Source organism: Lissotriton helveticus, chromosome 2_1, assembly GCF_964261635.1.
Source record: "Lissotriton helveticus chromosome 2_1, aLisHel1.1, whole genome shotgun sequence".
NCBI lineage: Eukaryota > Metazoa > Chordata > Amphibia > Caudata > Salamandridae > Lissotriton > Lissotriton helveticus.
In genome coordinates, this window is record NC_136059.1 from 876972488 (window position 1) to 876997738 (window position 25251).

At 42.7% G+C, this 25251-nt stretch overlaps 1 protein-coding gene across 1 annotated transcript in view; it reads left to right on the forward strand.

Annotated features, from left to right (window-relative positions):
• SLC12A2 (solute carrier family 12 member 2) overlaps positions 1 to 18461 on the forward strand; it is a 439949-nt gene extending 421488 nt beyond the window's left edge. The window contains exons 26-27 of the mRNA XM_078675608.1: positions 10600 to 10667; positions 15952 to 18461. Coding sequence (XP_078531734.1) covers positions 10600 to 10667; positions 15952 to 16087 — 204 coding nt within the window. The 3' untranslated portion in view covers positions 16088 to 18461. The remainder of the gene's footprint in view (positions 1 to 10599; positions 10668 to 15951) is intronic.
• The last annotated feature ends 6790 nt before the right edge of the window (positions 18462 to 25251 follow it).

Genomic DNA, 25251 nt, shown 5'->3' on the forward strand with positions numbered 1-25251 from the left:
TTAACACGAGATAATTGCAGATTGCCTCAAGTTCGATAGGGGTAGCAGCATACCCTGGCTCGGCGCAGTAAAAAACAGCCTAGCTAGCGTGAAGCTGGAACACATCTTTCTTTATCCATTAGCAACAGATGGCATAAGCATAAAATCAGTAAGGGGGGCAATATATGACCTGTACCGTAAGGAAAGAGAAAACACTGAGTACCGCAAACCTACGATTGTTAGATCTATTCCTATTTTAGTGGCATCCAGTAATGAACATCATATACCACAGGAATATCTTAGGAAAAACATCGGGAGATGGAAGAGGAGTTTGCTTTTCCGTCTCAGGGATGGCAGCATAAAATACTTGCTTTGTTTTCCGATAGGATTTAATAATAATCTTGAGAAGATGTGCTGTCTGTGGTACCGGTGGTAAACAAACATTGTTCCATTTTTTATTTTTCTGCTAATTTTACGCCAGATACACCAAACAGTATTTAATTCCCTATCTCAAGGCACGAGTTATTACTGATTTTAATTTAGCATATCATGAAATACTGCAGTTAGGAAGCGACAAGATGATTTTTCGAGTAAGCGCATTTCTGCAAGCTGCGGTACGTTCACGTGCTTCCATGAACAAACTTTAATGCGCCGATTAAATATGTAATAACAGTTTCCATGTCGCTCGTTTGCATTTGTACCATCTGACATTTAAAAGATTTTTATTGCTTATGGTTAACAGGAGCAGGGAAACCGAAAACAACGTTTTAGCCTGTTAACCCCCACATCTTGATGTGTATTGTTGATTGATATATTGCACTCCATAGTACTTTATTTATAAAATACTGCTGATTTTGCACATTACTCTAAAGCTTATAGTATTCGATCTTGCACTATGTTGTGCTAGTTTATGCTGCTTGTTTGAACGTATGTATAGCACTTTATTTGCGCTTTATTGCCAATTTTTCCACCTAGGTCCAAAACCTTTGAATTTGCACTATGCTATTAATGATGCTAGATTTTACAGGCCCAACCCTCATTTTCCTATTTTTTAACGTCATTTTGTATATGTATTGGATGATATTGTATATTTATATTTCTATTGGTGGCGATGATCTGTGCTTTTATGGATATTTTATCCGAATAAAGATTATTTGAATTGAAATAGAAAAAAGAGCTCAATCCAACACACATCTTAGCTGCAAATGCGAGCAAATCGTCGAAAGGTTATCCACCTTGCCTTTAATGTTAAGCGGTACAAAAGGGGGTGGTGATGGACGGAGCATCTGAACCAATCAAACACTCACACCCAGTCAAATGTTAAGCAGCATGTTAAAGGTTTTCAACGGTGTAACAGCGCGTATTACAACAAAAGGCCAGGACAATCCCAACAATGTGGTGGGTATAACCAATGGACAGCCAAATAGTATAACACACCCAGGCAACTCCAATGCAGACATTGAGAAGACAGATGGGCTTGGTAATGGAGGATCACCAAAACTAAATGCTAAACCACACCGCCAACCGGAAAGGACGTAAACAAAAGCCCCCCAGAAACGCAATAGCTTATTTCCCAATCTTTTCAGGCTCCCACAACAAATGGGACATGAATTCAGGCAACTCAAGCACTCTAGATAAAGTACAACTGCCTCCAACCACACAAACAAAAATTCCAGAACAAGAAAGTGCCCTAACAGTCACTTGCACCTATGGCACAGATGGAAACTCGAAAGGAAAGTGGACAAGGATCCTGACCTGGGGCAAGCACAGAACACACAGAAGAAAATAGACCAGCAACTTCAACCATCTTGTTAATATCTAATCCAGCTGGAGGCCATAGTCCACAACTAACATACTGCCAAGACTCGAGGAGGGAGACAGGGGTCTTCTCCAATAAATCTGCATACCTTCAACAGCCGAGAGGAGGGTATTTCGGAGGCCCCAGGGCTGACTGAAATAAAGAAAGAATTCACCAACATGAGCTCAAACAACGTTCCCAGAAGAGAATGCACTGGAAAGATAGACAGCTCAAACCAGGAGCTACTGCTCAGGGTCTAAATAGCCTATTATATCACTCAATTATTGCCGCAGCTGGAGGTTCCTGGACAAAGGGCATCAGGATGGGGCTCAAGACACAAAACAAACATTCCCAAAGTTAACAACACCTAAGGCAAATCCAAGGAACTCTATGGTAGAAGCATCAAGCGAAAACTCCGCCTAAAGAAGAAACTAGCTTCATATATCAACCTGCATCGAGGGCCAAAGTAAACCAACATCAGCCGGTAACAAAAACATCAAGTACCAGGCAGCAAGAAATAGAGGCTTCGGTATTCTACCCCTTATACACTTATAAGGGCCACCAGGACACGCTAAACTGAGGTAATATATTAAGATTAATGAAGGCAATTCCAAACCTCGCCAGCATCCGTTCAGAGGATCTACTCTCCATAGAGTTCATACATACCGCAAACCCCTAAAGACCAGAGGCCACAAAGACCATGTGGATTACAGGCAAAATTGCAGAGTCAACCTTAGCAAAACTGGAGATATTTCACAATTGGGGCATTGACATCAACCCTTACCAAAAAAAACAGCCTGTCCAGTTCCACTATTAAATAATGCTAGCCCTGGACCGATAAAAAAACGCGTACACTCAAACTGTGTACTCCGAGGTGCTCGGGGAGATCTCGGCAATTGAGTGCTATCAGTCAGAGGGACCAACAAGAAACAGCACGGAGGGTACGCACCTCCACTAGCCTAGGTTTTAACATGGGAGCAATATCCCGCACTATAATCATACGCACAGTGGATGACTGACGCCACTTACAGGATAAAGTCCACAGCAGGGCAAAGGGGATCCCTCTTAGACTATGCTCATGGAATATTAACGGCTTAGCAACAAATATAGACGACCCAGATTTCCTGAGCTATGTTAGATCTTTTGACATAATCTTGCTGCAAAAAACTGGGCTCACAGATACTCTGCACATTCAGGGCTACATGTGCTTTACTACACCAGCAACAAGGACCGGCAGGTTTGGTCATCCCTCGGTCACAATCATGATCTCCCTCTAGGGAGAAGAAACTGAGGTGTGCCTAATCAACCTGTATGTTCATCCCAAATGCAAATCAAAAGACTCAAAAACAAAAAACAAAAAAAACCTCACTGATCAAGAGGCTATGTATGCTACAGAGATAGAAAAACCTCATCCTGGCTGGGGACCTAAATCAATATCGTATTTGATCAGCTGAAGGTGAGGAGGCATCTATACATAACGGCATCTACAATATTCCCAAACAATGTGCTCCACTGCATGGAAGAAAAAATGCTGCAAAAGCGGCCTTCTCGATGACCTAGAACACCTAATCCTCCTCAAGCAGCAAATGGAAGATTCACGGACAACTCGCCCCCAGTCGATTCATTTTACTCTGCAACAACAAGTTCTATACTGAACTACACCTTTGTAAGCCTCTCTCTGTTCCCACACATCATTAGGTTCAGAATGGGGCACAAGGGCAACAGCGAACATCGCCCTCAGGAACTTCAGCTAACAGCCACCGCATCGGTATCCATTAGGCCAGATTAAACCTTGGGGCCTATTTTTACCTCCAACCAAAGAAGGATCAAATGTACAACAAACAATATAAATTCTCATGCTGAAGCTGCAGTTCAACTTTATAGAACTCAAGCTTTCAGACAAGATTAAATTGCCAATTGGGGACAGTTCACTGCTACACTATTAGAACAACAATCCGTTAAACTCCCCACAATAGAAAACTTCCAGAAACCATATTAAAAAAAACAGAATTCCAAAAGATCAAATAACACAGCTTAAGTCCCTCAAAAAATCAATAAATACAACTCTATGTATGCTGAGAAGACTCCCAGGAAATGACAGTGCACGATTCATCTTGAAGGATCAAAGGGCATCCCTGAAAAAACGGAATTAGAACATTAGCAGAGACCAAGAGAACGCAACCTGGGCAAAACTCCTATATGGTACAAATAGCAAGGACAGTGCCCGCTTCAGGAAAACCGTGAACGGGATCATTTTTTTTTTTTTTTAACTTTATCAGCTTGTCTCATAGTTAAAAGGAATATAACGGTAATCAGTCATACGTTAGCCAAAATGAAGGTTTGTGCATACATAGATTAGTTAGGAATAAATATGCATTACAAATAAAAAAATAAAAACAGACCAATAGCTTTGCAATAATTATTGTTTAACTGATCATGTCCTCAGAGGTGTCATCTTAGTGTATTTGCAAACTTTTCACGTCCTAAACAAAGTGCAATAATTGTGGGCTTTCGGCAAATGATGCAGGTGAACGGGATAATTAACCCTCAACACGAGGGCATTGCGTCAAACATCAGTGAAGCAAATTGGGTAAAATTCCTCTCTACTCACTTTAATAATCAGATGGGAAGCGCCGGAGCCCAAACTCTTAACAGCTGGATACAAGAAGAACAAGCTGGAACATGCACTACTGAAACGAGAGAGCAGAAGCTACCAGCTACAGGAAATATATCTAGCACAGCTAGCAGCCGCTCCTAATTAAAAAGCAGATTGCTAAAAGGAGGAAAGAAGTGACTCCAGGACCTAGTGGCATTCTACCTGCAATGTTCAAAGCAAAGTCTGAGGACTGGGCTGAGATTTTACAACCTCTCTTTTTGGAAGTTAGGCTGCTAAACGGAATACCGGAATCTTAGAAGGGCTCGACAATTGTGCCAATCCACAAAAAAGGAGATAAGGCCGAGCCTAATTACCGCCTTGTAGCTCTGATAGATAATGAAGCGAAATACTTCGCCGGCATCATTTTAGAGGAGCTTACATCCTAGGCTGAGGCGAATCCTATAATACTGTTGAACCAAACTGGTTTTCGCAAAATCGCCAGCACAACAACAAACATCCCCACAATCTCTCTACTGATCGACGCAGCAAAAATCTCTAAACTGCCTTTACGCCTATGTTACATTGACTTTAGCACAACATTTGACAAAGTACAGAGGGGCAGACTGTGGAGGAAACTGGTGAAATGGGGCATTCCAGAGTCCATCCTAAACATTTTGTCGCTTCTACACAGACACCTGGGTGCAGGTGAGACTAGGTGGCTGCACCCACCTCTCCTCAAAAGTTCCCAAAACAAAAGGACTGAAACAGGGCTGCGTGCTTGCACCAACCCCTTTTCAATTTATGCATGGCCGACCTCCCGAAGGCACTCTATGCCTGTAACTCCCATTCACCCAAAATAGGAGGGAAAAAATTAACCAATCTCATGTATGCAGACGACTAAGTTCTGCTCAGCCACACTTAACGTTGGTCTCCAACATTTACTGACGGAAATACAGGACTATGCTATAGAAAACAACTTAAAAATAAATCTGAGTAAGACTCTGACAATGTTAATAAACAAAAAAAAAACTGCAGGGACATTGGTTCCTGGGTCGTACTAAACTCGACCCAGCTCAAGAGTACAAGTATCTAGGAGTCACAATCGACAAGGAAGGGTTGTTTAAGCGCCAGAAAGAGGAAATAAGAAGAAAAGGCCTGCTAATAGCTCTATCGATGAAAAGCCTTGCAAATAAATTGATTGGGCCGTCTTTGACCCTGCTGCTGAAGGTACTTTAGGCCAAACTCCTCCCCTAGATCGCCTATGGCAGCAAAGCAATAAGGGGAAGAGATGCTAAGGATCTGGACAACACACAGGTCAAAGCATACAGAACAATGTTCAGCCTCCCCCTATACATCACTTGCTCAAATAAGATTAGAGTTTGGTCTACGAAAAGTCTTAGCCAGGTACAGCTCTTACATTATCTGCTGGCATAAGATAAGAAGCGCCACAACAAACACGCCAAATCATCTGCTGTGGCATGATATGCAGCATAGGGAGCACTCCCAAGCTCGAAATTACCTTCAGCTGGCCCTGGAAACTACTCAACTTGTGGGCCCCTGGGACACAAAACCTGGTAACTTAACCTTCAAAAAGCTAGTCTGGAAGTCCTTAAAACAAATTTCCTTGGTGGAGGACAAGGCTAGCTTCTCAGATCTCATGCTTGGATGACTTTGAACACCTATAAATCACTCTCCTCACAAACATTCTTCAATCAGGGATATCCTAAAGCCATAAAAATTAACTTTCTAAAGCAGATTGGGGATTTTTCTGTGTACTCCGCATCTTCCACCATGGCTGAGGACAAGGAACAAGATACGTGTAGGCTGTGTAACACTAAGTAAGGAGATATCTTGCATCTAATCTATTCATGCAAGGAACTGCATCAAGAACTGCGACAGCTACTAAAAACATCACTGAAGCAGAAAGGCACCCGCACCAGAAGAACAGCAGTGCTAGCCTGCTTGAACCCGAAAAACACACAATTGAATTGATTTGTAAAATTCCTTACACTGGCAATCAATCAATCAGGGGTTTGTTAAAGCGCGACTACTCACCCGTAAGGGTCTCAAGGCGCTAGGGGTGGGGGGGGGGGCGGGGTGCAGGTTCCATTCCATCAAGGAGGGGGTCTGTCGAAGAGCCAGGTTTTGAGGTTTCTTGCAAAGATGGGGAGCGATGTTGTCTGTCTAAGGTGGAGCGGAAGGGCGTTCCATGCTTTGGCAGCGAGGAAGGAGAAGGAGCGGCCTCCCAATCTGGTCTTTCTGGTGCGGGGGACCACAGCGTAGGAGAGCTGGGCTGATCGTAGGGTCCTTGTGGGGTGCGTGGAATTTGAGTCGACTGTTCAGGTATGCTGGTCCGGTGCCGTGGAGGGCCTTGTGTGCGTGGGTGAGCATCTTAAAGGTGATTCTCGCCTCGACAGGGAGCCAGTGGAGTGTGCGCAGGTGCTGGGAGATGTGGCAGTGTTTTGGCAGGTTGAGGACCAGTCTTGCGGCGGCGTTCTGGATGTTCTGTAGCTTGCGGATGAGGTTTTTGTTTATTCCGGCGTAGAGTGCGTTGCCGTAGTCGAGGCTGCTGGTGACCAGGGCGTGAGTGACTGTCTTTCGGTGTTCGAGGGGGATCCATTTGAAGGTCTTACGAAGGAGGCGGTGGGTGTGGAAGCAGGAAGATGAGACAGAGTTGATCTGGCGGTCCATTTTGAGCTCTGAGTCCAGGATGATTCCCAGGTTGCATGCGTGGTCTGTGGGGGTTGGCGGGTTTCCGAGGGCGGTGGGCCACCAGGTGTCGCTCCAGGCGTCGGGGTTTGGGCCCATGATGAGTACTTCTGTTTTGTTGGTGTTTAGTTGTAGGCAGCTGTTTTTCATCAATCTGGCGACGGCTTCCATGCCTTCTCGAAAGTTGCGTCTGGCGGTGTTGGGCTCGTTGGATAGGGAGAGGATGAGCTGGGTGTCGTCTGCGTATGACACGATGTTGAGTCCGTAGGTTCTGACGATGGGGGCAAGTGGAGCCATGTAGACGTTGAAGAGCTGAGGGAGGAGCCCTGGGGGACTCCACAGGTGGTAGGTGTGGGGTCCGAGAGGAAAGGGGGGAGTCTGACCCGCTGCGTCCTGCCGGAGAGGAAGGAGCAGATCCAGTCAAGGGCCTTGTCCTGGATTCCTGCATCATAGAGTCTGCATATTAGGGTGCGGTGGGAGACTGTGTCGAATGCCGCTGATGGGTCGAGGAGGATGAGGGCTACTGTTTCTCCTTTGTCCAGTAGGGTGCGGATGTCGTCTGTTGCGGCGAGGAGGGCGGTTTCCGTACTGTGTTTTTTTCTGAAGCCGGATTGGGAGGAGTCGAGGATGTTGTGTTCTTCAATGAATGTGGCGAGTTGGCTGTTGATGGATTTCTCGATGACTTTCGGTGGGAACTGGAGCAGGGAGATGGGTCTGTAGTTTTTGAGGTCAGTGGGGTCCGCTGAAGGTTTCTTTAGGAGGGGGTTCACCTCGGCGTGTTTCCAGTCGTCGGGGAACGAGGCAGTCGCCAGGAAGCGGTTGATGGTGTGGTGGTGCGATGGTGTCGGCGGCTCTGTTGAAGATGTGGTGGGGCAGGGGTCCGTGGGGGCCCCTGAGTGGATTGACTTCATTGTCTTCAGTGTGTCTTCGGTGGTGAGGGCTGTCCAGTCATCAATCACTGGTTTCCGGGTGTCGGGGGTGGTTGGTGAGGGTTCAGTGTGTTGGTTGTCTTCGTCGAAGTTGTCGTAGATGCTCTTGATTTTGTGGTGGAAAAAGGTGCTGAGTTTGTCGCAGAGGTCTTGAGGGAGGGATGTCGGTAGACTCGCTGGTGGGTTGGGCGAACTCCTTGATGATGCTGAAGAGTTCCTTGCTGTTGTGTGCGTGGGTGGAGATTCTGTCTTCAATCGCTTTTTTCCTCGTTTCTCTGATGAGTTGATGTGCAGAAAAAAATTGCCCAAAATAACGTACTCTCAAAATAACAATTGTAATGCTTTGAAGCCGCAGGTCGACCTTAAGACAACACAGTACAGGTCAATGGACAAGCACGGCGGGAGAACAAAATCTAGGACTGTTGCACTTAGCCATCTAATGGATATTTACTAATATCTTTATAATTAACTACGATTTTAGACGGAAAGGAATCTTGCCTACTTCTGAGAGAATCCGGCAAAATAAGGACATGTATTAATACCACCACTATCAATTGTCACTTTAGGCTGTAAGGAACTTTTCCTATCTCTGAGTTTTAACTGGTTTTACTAGAAGATTGTCGTTTTATAATCCCAGTGCCTAAATAGGCAGCAATGGTGGATGAAATTACATTGAATGCTTGGCTACTTTTTTAAATTCTTTTTAGTGTTAATATTGCAACGATTTTAGTTAACTATGCAACAATAAAGAAACTTGAAACTGTTGATTGAGAACCATAACTTTCCATATACCCTTCCAGTACATAGAAAGGCAACCTTTTCTGACTGTACCTGAAATAAGAATAGTTTGTTACCCATTACTTTAGTGATTCTCGAGCTATCTGTCGCGGTGGACTACTTATCTGTTTATTCTAATTCTTTGTATTGTAATTTGTAGCTCATTGGTCTATCCTAAAACGTACTAATAATTTAGTGGTCCAAGAGGTCAACATACAACTGTTAAATTAGTTGTTCATTGCGGGCAGACTTTGAAAATGTGGGGAAACTGAATACTACCATGCCTCAAAGCATAATTTACCATCCCATATTTAGTCTTTTTGTAGATAGCTCCGTTTATGCAGTAGTAACCAAGATGCTGGTGACAACGGGCATTTCTCTTGCCTCAGTTGAGGTCAGGGCGCATGTCCCACAAGCTGATGACTGCTTTATGGATGCTCAAATGTGAGCCAAGCCTGGCTGAAGCTCAGTCAGTTGTCTTTGCCTTGCCTTCAATAGCTTTCCACCAACACAGTAAATTCATGTTGCATAGCGGACAGTTTCAGTAATAACTGCTTTCACCAATTGATTATTTTCTTTTATTTTGTAATGCTCTGAAAGTGTTGCTGATCCTTTTTTAGACTCCTTGGCATTTCACATTTCTTATCTAACAAGGAGTTTAAGGACTTCCTCTAGGAATAGAACGGATGCTTCTGTCCTACTCAGTTTTTACTATTTGATATCTGCCTATAGCTTACCCTGATACTATTATTTGTTTAGTAAACATTACATGTTGGATGCATGAAATTAAGCTGCTTTAGGTTGCTCTGTGCCGCAGCATTTTGTGTGGTAATCAGCAGTTTGCTCTTCTAATTATTCTGAAAGCAGGAAAGAGATGTGGCTAGTGGTTAGAGCTGCTGACTTTGGAACCTTATGACTTAGTCTCAGATCACTGAACCAGGCTGAGCATCATGTGATTCTGGACAAACCACTTAATCTCAGAGTGCCTAAAAATGTAATGTTTGAAATGTATTTGTGTGATCCCCACTAGATGTGTATATGATCAAAGATGGTCTTACACTGCTCAAGGTAAGTAACTCTTTACAGTCAAGCGATAATAGCTCACTAATTAGGTTCTTGTGCGCCTAGGTAATATGTGCCGACCCATTTGGTACCCAGATGTCTTGTGCTGAAGCCAGCATCTTTTACCTGCCTCCACAGTACAATAATTTTGTTTCTAGTTGTTAGCGTTCCGCACCTCATTGTTAATGCTAACGTGTTAATCTTTGCGTGAGAACCAGCAACAAAAGTGAGGAGGTCCAGTGTCGTGATGTGGCATCTTTATTTGGGAACCTCTAAACATTGTTAGTAAGGACAGCGATACCTGTGTTTTTTAGTCATTTATATTAAGTCCTCTAGCCATATCACATTGTGAAGTCTTATACCCAAGAAGACTAGGGATTTTTTCTGTTTATTTCCATGTTGGCTGAAAGGGTACATCATTTTATAACTTATGTAACCACAGCAGGTGCTACAAAATAGGTTCTTTTGCCAGTAATGTTTGCTATATACTGTACACTAAACATTCTAATAATTGTACACAAAGAAAAGACAAATGTAAATTTTTTGCCTTTTAGAGCGCCCTCCGTTTTCTTTCTGTGTTGATGGAAGAGTTGCATTTGTAAACAATGTTATTTCCTAGCAATCTTCATTAAGTGGCGAATGATCTTGGTTACTGTTTTTCTTGAGATGTGGTGTTTGCAACTAAACTGTCCATTAGGCCAGATTACACATGAAAAATTCTTACAAAGATCTTTGTCTTTCTTTTGCAGACTAACCGTCAAATCAGATTAAACGAACTGCTAAAGGAGCATTCAAGTACCGCCAATATTATAGTCATGTGAGTTGGCAAATTTCTTTCAGAGCTATTTGTTTTACTTGTACTGTGTATGTGTACATATTTATTGTAAACTAAATGTACTTTTCTGTGGACGAGCTGCTCTGTGTTTCACAGATGTACAAAGAAATATACTAAAAGCAAATTGTTGGTTACATTTTCATCCTCTGAAGATTTATTAATAGCTGGCAAATTTAGAAGTTGTCCAGTATTGAATCATTAAAAAAAAAAGTTTCAATTATTTCCAGTCATTATGCCAGGAATATTTTGTTTCTTTAACATAGCTCTACTAAGCAGATATATTTGATAAATAAATGTATTTGAAATAGTACATTCACTTCATTTTAGGACTTACGGGTTCATTACAATGGCAATGGGACCGCCACTGTCAGCCCGTTGGTGGCAGTCCCACCGCCGTCCGACCGCCAGAATATTATCCGGCAGTTGAAGAACATTGGTTTTGGGACACATCGCTGCTTTCCCAACGAGCTCAAAGAGCCCCGTCAGGGCAGCGGTCGGACCGTAATCCCTACAATAAGGGTGGTGCCTGCTCAGGCATCGCCTTAGGGATTACAATGTCGCTTCTCTTTGCCTGTACATGGCGGACCGACCACCATGTACAGGCAGATGGAAAGGGACTTTGAGGCTTGGGGGGCACATGTGGTGCCCCCCAAACATCCACGGACCCTGTGCCAGCCTTCTCATGGTGCCTGGCACACCATGCATATATGTTTAAAACATAACTATTTCTGTTGTGGCTTGTGCTGCTGCCCTTTTCAGGAAATACATAAAAATGTACCTTATCGCCACCAACCAGGCTTCCAGACGCCTCCAGCCACTCACAGCATTGCTGATAGCAGCATATTGATTGATCGGATTTCTGTGGTCCGGAACCTAGGCAGTGCTGGGGGCCTGGGCATGTTCTCCACCCAGGCTGTAATGCAGCCTGGGTGGAGAATATGCAAAGTGAGCATGACTGTTTGGCCAGCCGCAGACGGCTGGCCAAACAGTCATGTGCACTTTAGGTGCAGCAATAACCTGTCCCCCTTCCTCTGGGTCAAGGTACCCAGCCCCTCCCCACCTTAACCTGTCGGCAAAGGGAATGCAAAAAATAATAACTTACGTTATCCTTTTTTTTTTTCCTTTGCAGTGCTTCAAAGCAGTGGTATGATATTCCTCCTCCTTAGCAGAGGGGTCGCCTCTGGTTTAATGTGTGGCATTAACCACAGTACTTGACATATTCTCAGTTTGTTTCCAGAGCATTTAATGCCTGTTGAGGAGTTATTCTGGGCGCATGATTTTATATAATAGGGAGAGCTGTCGATTGATGCTCTTCGCAAGCACATTGATCGGGGGTATAAAGAGGTCTGGGTCAAATGTATCCTAGGTAGCTAACATTCAAAGCTGTGAAAGGTGGTGCTCCTATATTGGCAGGTTATTTGAATGACAGGTGATTTCCTGTACTCCTATGCTGATTTCTGTTGTGGTTTCTGTCAGGCAATGAAAACTAATTATGAAGAATGGTAGATCACTGTAGGTGGAAAATATTGGCATGATTACTTTGTGTTTCTAGTAGAACGAAGATTTGACCATTGGCCGCATATATTTGTAGATGATACTGGAGAGTTCTGAGCCAACTGCCACTTGAAGCTGTTGAAGAGCAGGTTTGAAAGGGGTGACCCCTGGAGTGGCTTTTTCTTGGATGAAGATTCCATTGATCCAATTCACACGTGAAATGTCTAGCATCCGGAAAGCTTAAATCAACATTGTTGTGGCCCTCTGATGTTGCAGAATTCTCTTACACACTTGAAAGTTTGTGCTCTTATGTATATGAGCACGGGCATTCCAAAACGTACAGTCGTCAGGGACATGTAATGCATTCAAGTTTTCGTAGTTGCGGTTGAAAGCTTAGAACTGGACGGATTACTCCCTTTACATGATTCAGTTCATGGAGCTCTGATAAGAATATCAGAATGTGTTTAAGTAATGTCTTAGCGTAATATGGTCCTTATTCCTGTGTGGCGCGGACACTGCAAGGTGGATATAACCACCATTAATAAGGACTACACCAGCTGACCTATGTAAAGTGCTGTGGTATATTGCTATGTGGAAGGCCTGTACCCAGCCCCGCTACACCCAAATCAGCTGAGCAGGGCCTCCACACCACCTCACCTAAACCTGTTGTTTAAACTGCTTTGAGCAGTCTCTGGACACAGGGCGTTGCCTATCTCCATGTTAAAGAAGGAATGTCTGAAGTTGAATTCCCCCATCCCCCAAAATAAAGATAAATCAAAGCTTTGCTGACCCAGCCCTTTAACTTTTATCCCTTCACACCCTCTTAAAAGATCTGCAGGAAACTTGATACCACAAGTAAGCTATACTTAATAAGGGTCGTATTCACACAGGTAAACTTAAACTTTTAGTGTGTAGAGTTACGTGTTTTATTTTTTACTGCAGAGAACTCCACAAGTAAAAAGACTGGGCACTCTCTGAAAAGATACTACACGTAAAACTATACTCTTAGTTTGCAAATAGCAAAAGAAATAGTAAACTTACACCAGGAGTATAACTCCCCAAGTATCTAACCAATGAAGATTTATCGAACTTTGCCGAAGTTATCAACGCAAACACCTTTTTGAGACCTGATCCCATGTTTTATGGATTCTATTTTTAATCAAGCTCGCTTTGCTGTAGGTGCAACACTTTCTTCCCCTCTGAGAACTAACATGAGGGGTTTTAGTACATTTTATGGCGCCCTGAACCCTGATTCCTCGTTGCCGTTCCTCCCTTAAACTACTTTTAACTTCACATTTACTTTACGTTTTATCAAATGAGGCCAATGTCGATTAAAAAAAAAAAAAAAAGATGTTTGTTTTTAAAAAGAATGCATTCCCTATGAGGAGTAAGGTGTTACTACGGCTACAGTCGCTAGCATGACTGTGTAAAGTACGTCCTTATATTAAGCTTACTGCTTACAAAACTCTTGGTCCTTTGCCTTGTGGTTTTCTAAGTTACTGTCTCCATCTTACAATCTCCAGCCCATTAAGTAACTTGGCGAGCTAGTTAAAACAGGCCTCCTAAACTTCCAGGAGCGCTAGCTCACTTGAGTTGTAGTATTCAATGCACAGGTCTCCGATTTTCCTCACTATCTCTGATCTTCTCTTAGACATGCATGTAAAACTTTGCGTACTTACCAACAATGAGATTTCCTTAATCAATGCTTGCTTTTTTGTGCGTGACATAATTCTACGTATTGCCATCTCAAGTGCTTTTGTGATTCGGAACACAGCTTGTGGAGATTGTCCAGCAAGATGGGCTGTTAACCAATATTAACCTGGAACTTTCCTTGACATTCAGGGCTTTAAGTACTTTTAATCCATATCACTACCTACCCCACAAAACAAGACATGTCTCCCAGTATATTTTCAGATTCACATAAAACTCTTGGAGCCTTCTTCTTTAGCAGCTTGGGACTCGTGCGGTCATGGGCTGCTTATACTTGTCTGAATCTAGTAGACTGTATTGGTATTAAGTTTTCTGTGGGTCCAATATTGTTCATGTTAACATGCATTTCAAGCAAATCCAACTGTAGCCGTATTCCATATTCCTTAGCAATGGATATTCCCTTGGAGATCAAGAATCCTAGTCTCTGCATTTTTCAAACATAAGCATTTATAAAGAACAGTTTCCTTTTGGATTGTGTGTTTCTCACATTGCCTAAATGCATTGAATCATGAATTTCTCCACTTCAAATATATGGTCACTTTTCTTGCAAGATTACAAGGATCTTACTGAGCTTTAAGTCGTTCTAAAAGTCAGACCTTGGTGGATAAAATTGTTTAATAAAAGTGACGGATTTCCCATTTAAGGATTTTGTTGTGTTCATTCCGATAATGGTTATTCCACATGTGGCAGAAATTCTCGGGGTAAATAAAAGCTTATAGCTTAACAGGATTTGATTGGCCAATTCACATTCCACTCTTAAACCAAGACGTGATTACAATATTAGTTTAGTTGGAAGAATGTTTTTATTCTTCCCTTTAGACTAATGGATATGCTGTTTGTGCATGCATGTTTTTTCTCAAAAGGTTCCATGCTTTGTGCTTTTCTGCGTTCACTAATGCAGCACTTTGGCAAGTTACCTCAATCTGGATTCAGATGGATTTAGGCTTGCATATTTTTATCGATTTAAGACCATCGTTCTTTTTAATTAAGTTGAAAAAGCCACTGATTAAATACTGAAGTTGGTAAATCTAGACTAAACCTGTGATTTAATCCCGGAACACGTTTTAGATTTCCACGGGTGGCTCCAGTGAGACAATGTAGATTTACTTTTGTGAATTGTTTTAGATCTTTCTATATGGACGAAATAGGAGTTACATTTCTTGGTTGGCGATGTCTAGCTGTGTTTTAGTTGCCTTATTTGCCTAGTTACAGCAGGGGTTTGATATGATTTCTTGTACAGTCGGTTCATGCACTAAATTAAGATAGGAGGATAAACCTACTTAAGTTTGTGTGAACATTATTTTAAATCACCATTGGTTTGGTGTTCAGGTTCCCCTCTGCCTAGCTAAATTGGACTGCTTGTTATTTGTCAGTTTCTCCTAGCAGAAGAAATACGTCCATATGGTGTAGGAGTGCTTTGTGTGTAATTGTTTTACCTACTCTTGCTACATTCTTACAAAGAAGGGTCTGTGGCTGATAGGCAACACAGAGAGGCACTGGTTTGGCAGCTGATCGTTGCTTAGCATTGGGAGCGTGCTTTAGTGCCAACAAATGGAAGATGTTGAATGTTTGATACATAGGTATGGATTTACATCATAGCAGCCCCTTGGTGTTCAGTGACGCTGTGTTTTTGTAAGCTAGCAGGTTTGCATGGGTACAGAACTTTGATGAGCCATCGCTAGATTCGAGAGAGTAGTTCTGAACCACATAACCTTTTTAAAACGTGTGATGCTTCAGTAAATGCTAGTGTAACCATCCAATAATCCTATTTAGGTGGTCATTGCCCAAGTAGTGTAGTTTAGACTTGCACTTTTTAGGCCAATGGATTTATTTAAACTGTATGTCCCTGACTTGTCTATTCTCATCCATGAGGCTTTAGTAGTGGCTGAAATGGCCGTATCTGGATGAGTAACCTACCCGCTGCTGGTGTTTGATTTACTATGTGGTAGTCTTACTCGAACAGCGTACTTGTTTACATTCAGACCTTGTTGCTGTTTACCTAGTTATAAAATGATGTGTTCCTTTGTGAAATCAAGTACTTTTTTTTGTATTTTGGTTCTAGGAGTTTACCAGTTGCACGAAAAGGAGCAGTGTCAAGTGCACTGTATATGGCCTGGATAGATGCTCTCTCGAGAGACCTCCCACCCATTCTTCTTGTCCGTGGAAATCATCAAAGCGTGCTTACCTTCTACTCCTAAGTGCAACGTGCATCCGAAAGCCCTTGTTAAGATGGTACTTCAGTTGCAAAAGCAGAACGTAGCCGCTACAAAACAGTTGCTTCGCAGGACAGCAGTGACTTTTCTAACACTCTTCAACGGACTTAAAGCACACAAGGAAAAGTCACTGGATCCCGGATGTTTTGAAATCTTCAGTTTTACAATTGTTTCTTTACAAGTGAAATATTGGCTTCATGTTGGAGATTCCTTGTGGTAACTGAAGTGCAAAAAACGAGTTATTCTTTGCTACTTGAATAGCAGCAATAAGTGTGTTTTATTTTTGACCAGTGAAAGAATTATAGATTTATAAAAGCCTTTTAGCCTTGAGGTGCCTTCTGAAATTAACCAAATTTCATTCATACACCTTATTTTATAAAACTTGTATAGAATAAGAAAACTGCCTTCTTAGACGTTAGATTAGTTTACTTAGTTTCTAGTCTCTTCCATGTTATGATAAAAACAAAATGCTGCTTTGACGTCTTCCATTTAGCTAGTTTTTTTCTGATGTTTCATTCTGTTTTACATGTTATTTTTTGAGATGTGTGTTACGTAAAAACAGCAAAGCTAAACATTGGGACAGGTCAGCTATTTCAATAAAAAACATAATTTATCCAAGTGTTTGAACTTTTAGTTTTGTATTATTTAACGGTACTTATTTTGCACAATGGAGCAGTCTACAAACCTTTGAAATGTTCTGTAGCGATCTTTTATAAAAAAAAAGAAAAAGGACTCCAGTCTTGTCCACCTAGTTGTGGGTGGACGTCTGGTCTGCTAGCTCAGTGGTAACATATGCAGCATCCCTGATTTATATTTGTTTTTTTCCTCCTGAAAGAGCTTGAACCATCTTCCTCAAGTTTGGGTTTATCACCGTAAGTCAATAAAAAGCATGGTAGTAGGTATTGGCAAAGGCACCTGCCAACCTGTGGGCTGCAGTGCAACAGATTATGCCTTTAAATGCCTGTGCGACCTTAATGGACATCAAACACAATTAATTTCCATGTTCGTTTTGAATACATTTCGTGTGTGACAGGTTTTGTTTTGCTCTATAAGTGCAGTTGATTAATTGTATCAAGTGCTTACTCAGGTTGGGCCCTTTAGAATCTGTACACTTCATTCATGTTACCAATCTCGAAGTGAAACTGCCAGTTGTCTATTATGTTTTATCTAATAACTGTTAGTTGCTTTTTTAAAAGAAGTCTACAAATCCCGCGCAAGGGCACTACATGCAACAGCCTTAATGTATTGTAAATGCTTCTGTATGTTTAGTTGTAAATGGAGGCAAACCTCAAATGATTCATGTTTTTCTACTGTTCATGAATGTTTTAGGAAGCGTTTAAATTTTCACCTTATAAAGATACCTAAGAAACTAATTACAGATTTGATCAAATCTGATACTAAGCTTACCATTCTGTTGCAAGATGTTTATCTTTTTCTTTTGGAAGATCGAAAAATGTTAATTGCATCATACTTGTGTCTTGAGTTGTATTTAATTCACCAAATGTGATGGTAAAACAGATTTGCTGCTTCTGGTGTCCACACATTTGAATGTAAATCCCGTGCAAGTGGTCAATGAAGCACGGCCGAGTACGGCTGTGTTACCAGTGACTGAGGGATACAGGGAGAAAATGTTCACCGCTATAGAATTGGAGGTATTTCTGCAATGAACACGTATGAACTGCAAAAATGTAATTACGTAATTCAAACCCAGGCTATTCCTGGCAATCGATTTGGCGTTTTGCACAGTTTGCAGTGACCAGTGAAGGATCCTTGGACGCACCACAGTGGTCTTGTATTCAGAGAATATTGATTCCAAATAATGAAATGCAATGTTAATATGGGTGGTGTGTGAGACATAAACTTAGTGCTGCTATCTTAATAGAATTGCACCGGTACTTGTTCCTTACATTTTGCCCATTGAAGGACACATTGAACTGTAACGCAGAAACCGAATGAAGTGTGTGTACGCGTGTAAATATAGGTTTTCAAACATGTAGAAAATATATACAAACTAAATATGCATACATTTATATGGAGAGTAGTTTGTGACTAGCCTGTAATATAGAATGAGTTTCACTTGTAAAATGCAAATACTTCATTAACTATACGCCAAGTCTACAATTTCAAGCCTCCTTTGTCTTATTGTTCAAACAGTTAATTGTTACCAATTCAAGAGTGCTGTAGTCTTAAATTACATTCACACATTATGCAGAGTTCTGATCATTTTTGCGCCAGTTATATTACAGTCGCTTTGAAGATTTAAAGTAAACCGTTGTTGATATTTGGGCACAATATTGTCATTGCATTTTTTGGAGAAAAAAGGAACCAAATATCAGAATAAATTGATTATTTATATTTATTTTTCTGTTACGGAGTTATTTTGTTGTGTTTATACGTGTTCGAGTGGGCTGCATTTTTCTAACCATACCTTTTGATTTCAAATGTAAAAAAGTCTCGGGTATGAGAGGGCAAGGCTAATAATACACCTTTTTGATGTGCTATACATGTTAAATATACTTTTTAAATTATTTCCTTTTAATTATTGCACAATTAATGATAGTCATATTTTCTTATTCTGTTTGTTCTGCAGATATAAAGGTGTTAGTCACATGTTTATCTGAGGGTTGAATTTTATCCAATGTGATTTCATTTAATGCCAGCCAAGCATAATAGCATTTCATATTACCTTATGTTATAATTAATAGGATTCCCTGGTAGTTGAGTGCATAAACTCTATTTTATGTAGAATGTCTTGATATTCAGTCTCTTCCTACTTTAAAATACGTTATTTTACTTATTTTTTGTTTTACTTGTAGCATGTATGAATAATTTGGCATGTACATTTTGGTTCCTCTTCTGCTGATAAATGTTGATGTGAAGGCACTGATTTTACTGTTGCATTGTGATGGATACTTCTGACCATCAATTCCTCTCCTTTAGAATATCCCTATGTGCCAGACTATATCCAGAGCATTTTTCTGCAGTGTTCCTGTAGTCTTAGAGACACCATATCTGTCTACTGTGATGCCGCACCACCAGAGAAGAGCCATAGATAAGCCTTGCCCCTGCATGCCAACATCAGTTTTTTTTTCTTTGCCTTTAGATGCAGATTGAACTATGCTCCCAGCTTTGTCAGTTTTCCGTTGACTCAAAAATTTACTTCAGTGAGCCAGGGAACATAAAACCTGATTCAAGTCGTTCCACGACTTCAGGAAGCAGCTGTCGGTCACAGATCTGCACAGCATGTCTTTGGTGCATAGGCTCCGATCACAAATCAAAGTTGTGCAGTAAATATACTTTCATGCCCCTGATGGTGATCCGGAGCAGGAGGCGAAGCTACATTGCCAAACATAATAAGAGGTCCTGATCCAACTTACAGGTCCGCTTGAGATCTGTCATGTCCACAGTACTGTGTAAAAATGTCAGGTTAGACAAAGTTGTAAACTCACCTTGAGCAAAAAAAAATCTAAGTAGGACTTGAACCCATGCTATTAATCGAAAAATCATCCATGCTTGCTTGGGTCCAGGCTAGTCCTTTACATGCCAATGCTGACACTGCCTGTACCACCCTGAACAAGACTCAAATGCAGTTCTCCGACCCTAAACCTTAATCTTCAGCTCAAAGCATATGTCCTTCTACAAGATTACTAAAGTACACCCGATTGAATCAGAGGCTGGAGGCTTTGTTCAAATGAGACTCTGGCATAGTTCAGGGTATGCAAAATGTTCCCTATGACACCAATGATTAGTTGAAAATCCGGCTTACCTCACGTTACTCTAATGACATGCTATACTTGGATTTACAGAATGGCAGTAAGCTGGATAGATCTTCAGAGACTAAGCTGGATTTGCTACCAATGGAAGAAAAAGCTGATTTAGCAGTAGTATGGACAGTAGAAGTGCTAGATATACAGTTGCTTGCTGTTGAACCTAAGGCGAATATAGTAACCAAGCTCCTTCAAACAAGTCCTTCCTCTTCTGTGCCACCATTGCCATTCAGTAAGGCTCTCAGTCACTCTTGTGGCTACCTGATCTAAACTGTGCTCAGGCCTTCAAGTCAGTTGACCTGTAGGAAGGCGACTTGGATCTGCTGCCAGTAGTTTTGATTTTCTGATAAAGCATTCTAAAACTGAAATTCTGGTGATACAGGCCTTCACAAATGTCTAACCAACCAACCCTCTGACTGGAGTCAAAATATTGATGCATTTTGGAAAGAGAATGTTCTGTTTGGCTAGTTTAACCTTATGATCCTAGAACTCAGTGTGCCTTCTTATCATCGGCTCCCAGCCTTTAATGTACATGGCAGGTGAGAGATTACAGGAAGGCTCAAGATACCTCAGAGCTTCGCTGGTGCAAACTGTTCATAATGGCCAGCGAACCGCAAAATGTGTCTTGTGTGCTCACTTGAAAACCTTCGACTGTGTTGGTAGGTCCATTGATGCCAGTGTTGTGCTTAGAATACACACCCAGATGGGATCAGCTGTATTTTCAATTTGTCCAATCGTCTTTAATGGGCCTACGCTTTGGCTTCAGATTGTTTCAAGAAAAGGCTGATTTGGCACTCAAACGATTTAAGGACAGTCGATCCTTGCGACTCTCGTCTCCAACCAAGCAGTTGCACCTACAGTACAGAAAATGTAGGGGTTATTCCAGGGGGATTAGCTTACAGACTTGGCCAGTCCTCTCAACCTGTAGTGCACGAGGAGCCCTGATCCTTTTGGGACAGAAGTCTTAGTGTTCGCCAAAGTTGTTTGCACTCTTCGGAACAGCTCTTCTCTATTCTTGCTTGGCTGCCGCAGCAACTGCCAAGCTGCTTTAATTTGCTCTCCCAGACTCACACTCAGCTGGTGAGAGACTGGACACATTTTCTTCCTTGATGGAGATCCATCACATTAGACAGATGGGTCTTGCAAATCGTTCTGATTGGCTATGGATTTCATTTTTTTACTCCTTTTTGTGTCCCCTGAGCACCACTCAGCTGACCATTCTGTGATGTTACTGCAACAAGTCAACTGTCTGATGGCAAATGGTGCCATAGAGCAGGTGCCAGTTTCAGCGAGGAGTGCTAGTCCCGCCACTTCCTCTTTCTGAAAGACAAAAGCCTCAGGCCTATGCTGGCTGCAGCCCACTGAATATTATTTTTTTTTAAGGAAAAGCAAATACAAAATGCTCATCTAGTCATATTCTTTTTGCTCTGGACTCAGGAGACTGGATGCTGTCCCTAGCCGTATATTTTCCTATTCCTGTCCTGTAGTCATTAACTGTGGTTCACGGTGGGGCCAGACCAATTAAAATGTCATGTGCTTCCCTTAAGCTTTACTTCAGCACCTCAGGTGTTCATCAGAGTGATAGCGGGCACCTGCTGCTTATTTTCAGAGGTCCACAATACATGCGTTTCCATACCTTGACAAATAGCTGCTCAAGGTGGCTTGCTGCAGTCAGTCATGGGCCACTTATGGCCAACTGCCGAATTCCTGGCATCTTTGGGTTTTTCCACTGACAAGCCAGAGTACCACCTGACTCCCATGCTGAGGATTGCCTTCATTTGGGCTGTTCTAGACACAGTGATGTTCAAAGCCTTTTCCATTACTGCAGTGAGTCTAAAACATTCAAGATGTGATCCTGTTGCTTTGGGTTAAATTCTGGTTCCCAGGCAGGATTCTGAACATCCTAGCCTTGTATCCCATTTTCAAATATTTCAGGAGACTGATCAGGATCGTATGTGGTGTCAGAGAAGCATCCACTTGACTTTCAGCACGCCATTCTCCATTCCCCACTCGGACTTCACAGTTATGATAGATGCATCACAGCTTAGTTGGGTGCCAGGGCCACCTGAGGAAGGAGATCCAAGGCCTCTGGTCTCTGGCAAAAAGCCAGCTATGTGTCATTGTATTTTGGGTGATCTGATAGACCCCAAACTCCTTCCTCCCATCTTTCAAGAGGAGGCTAGTGGAGGTCCAAAAGGACCACACACATGTCATGTAGTACTGCAACAGGCAGGGCGGAGTGAGTTTCTGGATCCTATGCCTGGAGGTGACTGTACAAGCAGAATATCTTTCTGGCAGCCCAGTAACTAGCGTTATCGCTGAATGCCAGAACAGATGAGCGTAGGGGACCTTAACTGGTGAAACAGGAAACATCTACGTTCTAAATTGGCAAGGAACATCTTATCAATGGGGCATGTCCTGATTAGACTTATTTGCCACTATCGAGAACATAGTTTTCCCACCTTTGTACACTGAGATGCATTCGGACTGTGATTGAACTGTGACTCCACCTCTAACTTTCCTGCCTCGAATCTGAAGAAAATTGATACAAATCAGAACCATCTTATGGCCCTAAGCTTGCTCTGGGCGATATTGTACCTACAGCTCATAAGCATTTGCCCTCAGATAAAACTACCACTTCTGCGATTTCTCTTGTCTCCGCTAAAGGGGATGGTCCTACACTCGAGCCACTGCAGACTACACCTCCATGTTTGAAGATTGACTTAATTTAACCGGTGCTCAGTTTTTCAAGCCACAGTAGTCCGTTTCATTCTTGGAGCCTCTTAACGTGCATCTGCACTGGGAGTATTTGTTTCCAGGTATGGTGCTCTTTATACTGACCCCAAGCTGTCACAACTTTCAGATGTCTTGTTTGTTCTAGCATTGGCCATCAAGGCTTTGTAATGAGCAGAGTTAATTGCTATCTGTTGGCCCTGTCAACTGTTTTGTGTTTGCCAGATTAACTCTATTCATCTGTAGTGATGCGTTTTATCAAGGGTTTGGCTTGCATGTTTTAACTGAAGCTGCATGTCATGCTGCAATGAGATTTGAGTTTTGTGTGTATATTCTTTAAGTGCATACTTTTCAAGCCATGATCAGCTGCTCACTGCAACTACCAACACACAAAACTGTTTCCCTGATTGCGTTTACCTCTGCAGTCTTCCTGAATTAACACCAGGGACTTTTGGTGCAAACGTCCTGTACCACTTTTTTCACAGATACGTTAGTGGTGAGAGCTCAGGCTACTATCTTACCCTAAAGCTATGACACCTTTTCACATCACAGTCTGTCACTCCACTAACATTTTCATGTTACCTCACTCTTCAAAAGAGGAGAGACTATATTGGCTGAACTCTAAAAGCGGGTTTGATTTTCCACATTGCTCACACAAAAGACCATTGCCACAGCCATCCCCCCCCCCCCCCAACTACAAGATTGCCGGGCAAGACCAAGTATGCAAGCCCGGAGATGGAATCCACAAGAATACCATCAGCTGCACCACATCCATGACATGTCATCCTCCAACATGGAACGCATGTCGATCAAGCTCCACGTCACAGCCAACTTCACCCTATGCCACACTCCCATCTACAGACCACAATGGCTGCACATAAATAAATGACACCATCACGGACTTCATCCCAACGCTTGCCCTCGATGTTAACAATTCCATTCTACTCTGAGACCGAACTACCACCTGGCAGATCATGTTGACCCCCAACTCAAGAGCTTTGATTGAAGACCTCAGAAGCCTGTCCTTCACCCAACGAGTAAGGGGATGTAGCCAGGTTGCCGGATTCCTCCTGGACCCTATTTTCACCAACTTCACCAACATCTGAGTCAACGAGTCCACACCAGTCCCCTGGCCAGACAACCCCCTTATCAAGTTCAGAATCCCTGTCCTGGCCCAACGCGCACACATCATGGCCAGACCAGCCTACCAAAACTAGAACATCACGGACAAGGACTGGAGCACAACTCAACACCCACCGACCTGAACACAGCAACAGCATCCCCAATGCTATTAAGAATTTCAACAATTGGATCACCTCCTGCGCAAATGACTCAAACACCGCAATACAAGAAGATCCCGGCCTGCTCATATTTAGAGGAACCAAACTAATGAAATGCCACTGCAAACAACTGGAGCTCAAATGGAAAATGAGACGGAGCAATGGAGACCAGAGTATGTTCAGAACAGCCTCACCATTGGCCATCTCCAATTTAACCCCCTTGCAGGTCCTCTGGAACAATGGCTGTTCTTTAGCAACAAAGATAATTTTAGCCTACATCCGATCCACAGACCTTGACAAACACCCCCCGATCTCATCCACAAAACCAATGCTAATCCAATGGCTCATCACCCTAGAAGAAGCCACCACCACTGTGAATTCCAACCACTAAGGGGTGACATCGGACCCCTGCCCCAACATGCCGACTGCAGAGGGCTGCAGCCCATCATCACAATGCTGAGACCCATTCTGAATGCCACCTCCTTTTTTTGCCACGTTCCCGGAGACCTGGAAACACTCAACTATCCTTCCGTTGCTGAAGAAAATCTCTATGGACCCTTCAATGCTCACCAACTACCGGCTGATCTCCATGTTACCATTCAGGGCAAAGGTCTTAGAGAAAATTATCAACCAACACCTCACTGAATGCCCCGAGGGCCACCAGCTGCTTGACACCGCTCAGTCGGGTGTTAGACCCAAGCACAGCATGGAAACTGCCCTCGTTGCCAAGGATGACATCTGCATGACTGGACAGTGGAGATGCAGCTGCCCTAATCCTCCTGGACCTCTCCACAGCATTTGGCCCCGTCTCCCAACCCATCCTATTCCAACGACTGCACATCAGAATCTAAGGTCATGCACTCTTGATGGATCTGCTCCTTCTTAATGGGAAGGACCCAGTCAGTCAGCCTGACACCATACACATCAGACTCCTGTGGCCTCATCTGCAGAGTCCAAACAAGGATCCTCCGTGAACGCGACTCTCTTTAACTAATACATATAGCCTATAGCCAGCATCATCAGCTCTCATAATACCAACGTCTGCTACTATGCCAATGACTCAAAAATCATTCTCTTCATCGCGGCAAGACGCCCAGTATCTGGATCAAGTTCAATGCCTGCATGACTGAAATTGCCCACTGGATTAAGACCAGCTGTCTAAAGCTGAACAGCGACGAGATCAGAATTGCGATTTTTGGAAAGGGCACATCAAAATGGGCCTCCATCTGGTGCCCAACAAGGCTAGGACCGATGCCCGCCACCTATTCCAAGAATCTTGGGATCAACAGCAAACTGTATGACCACCAACGTCGGTGTTGTCACTGGCTCATGCTTACATAGCCTGAAGATGCTAAGATTTTCAAATGGT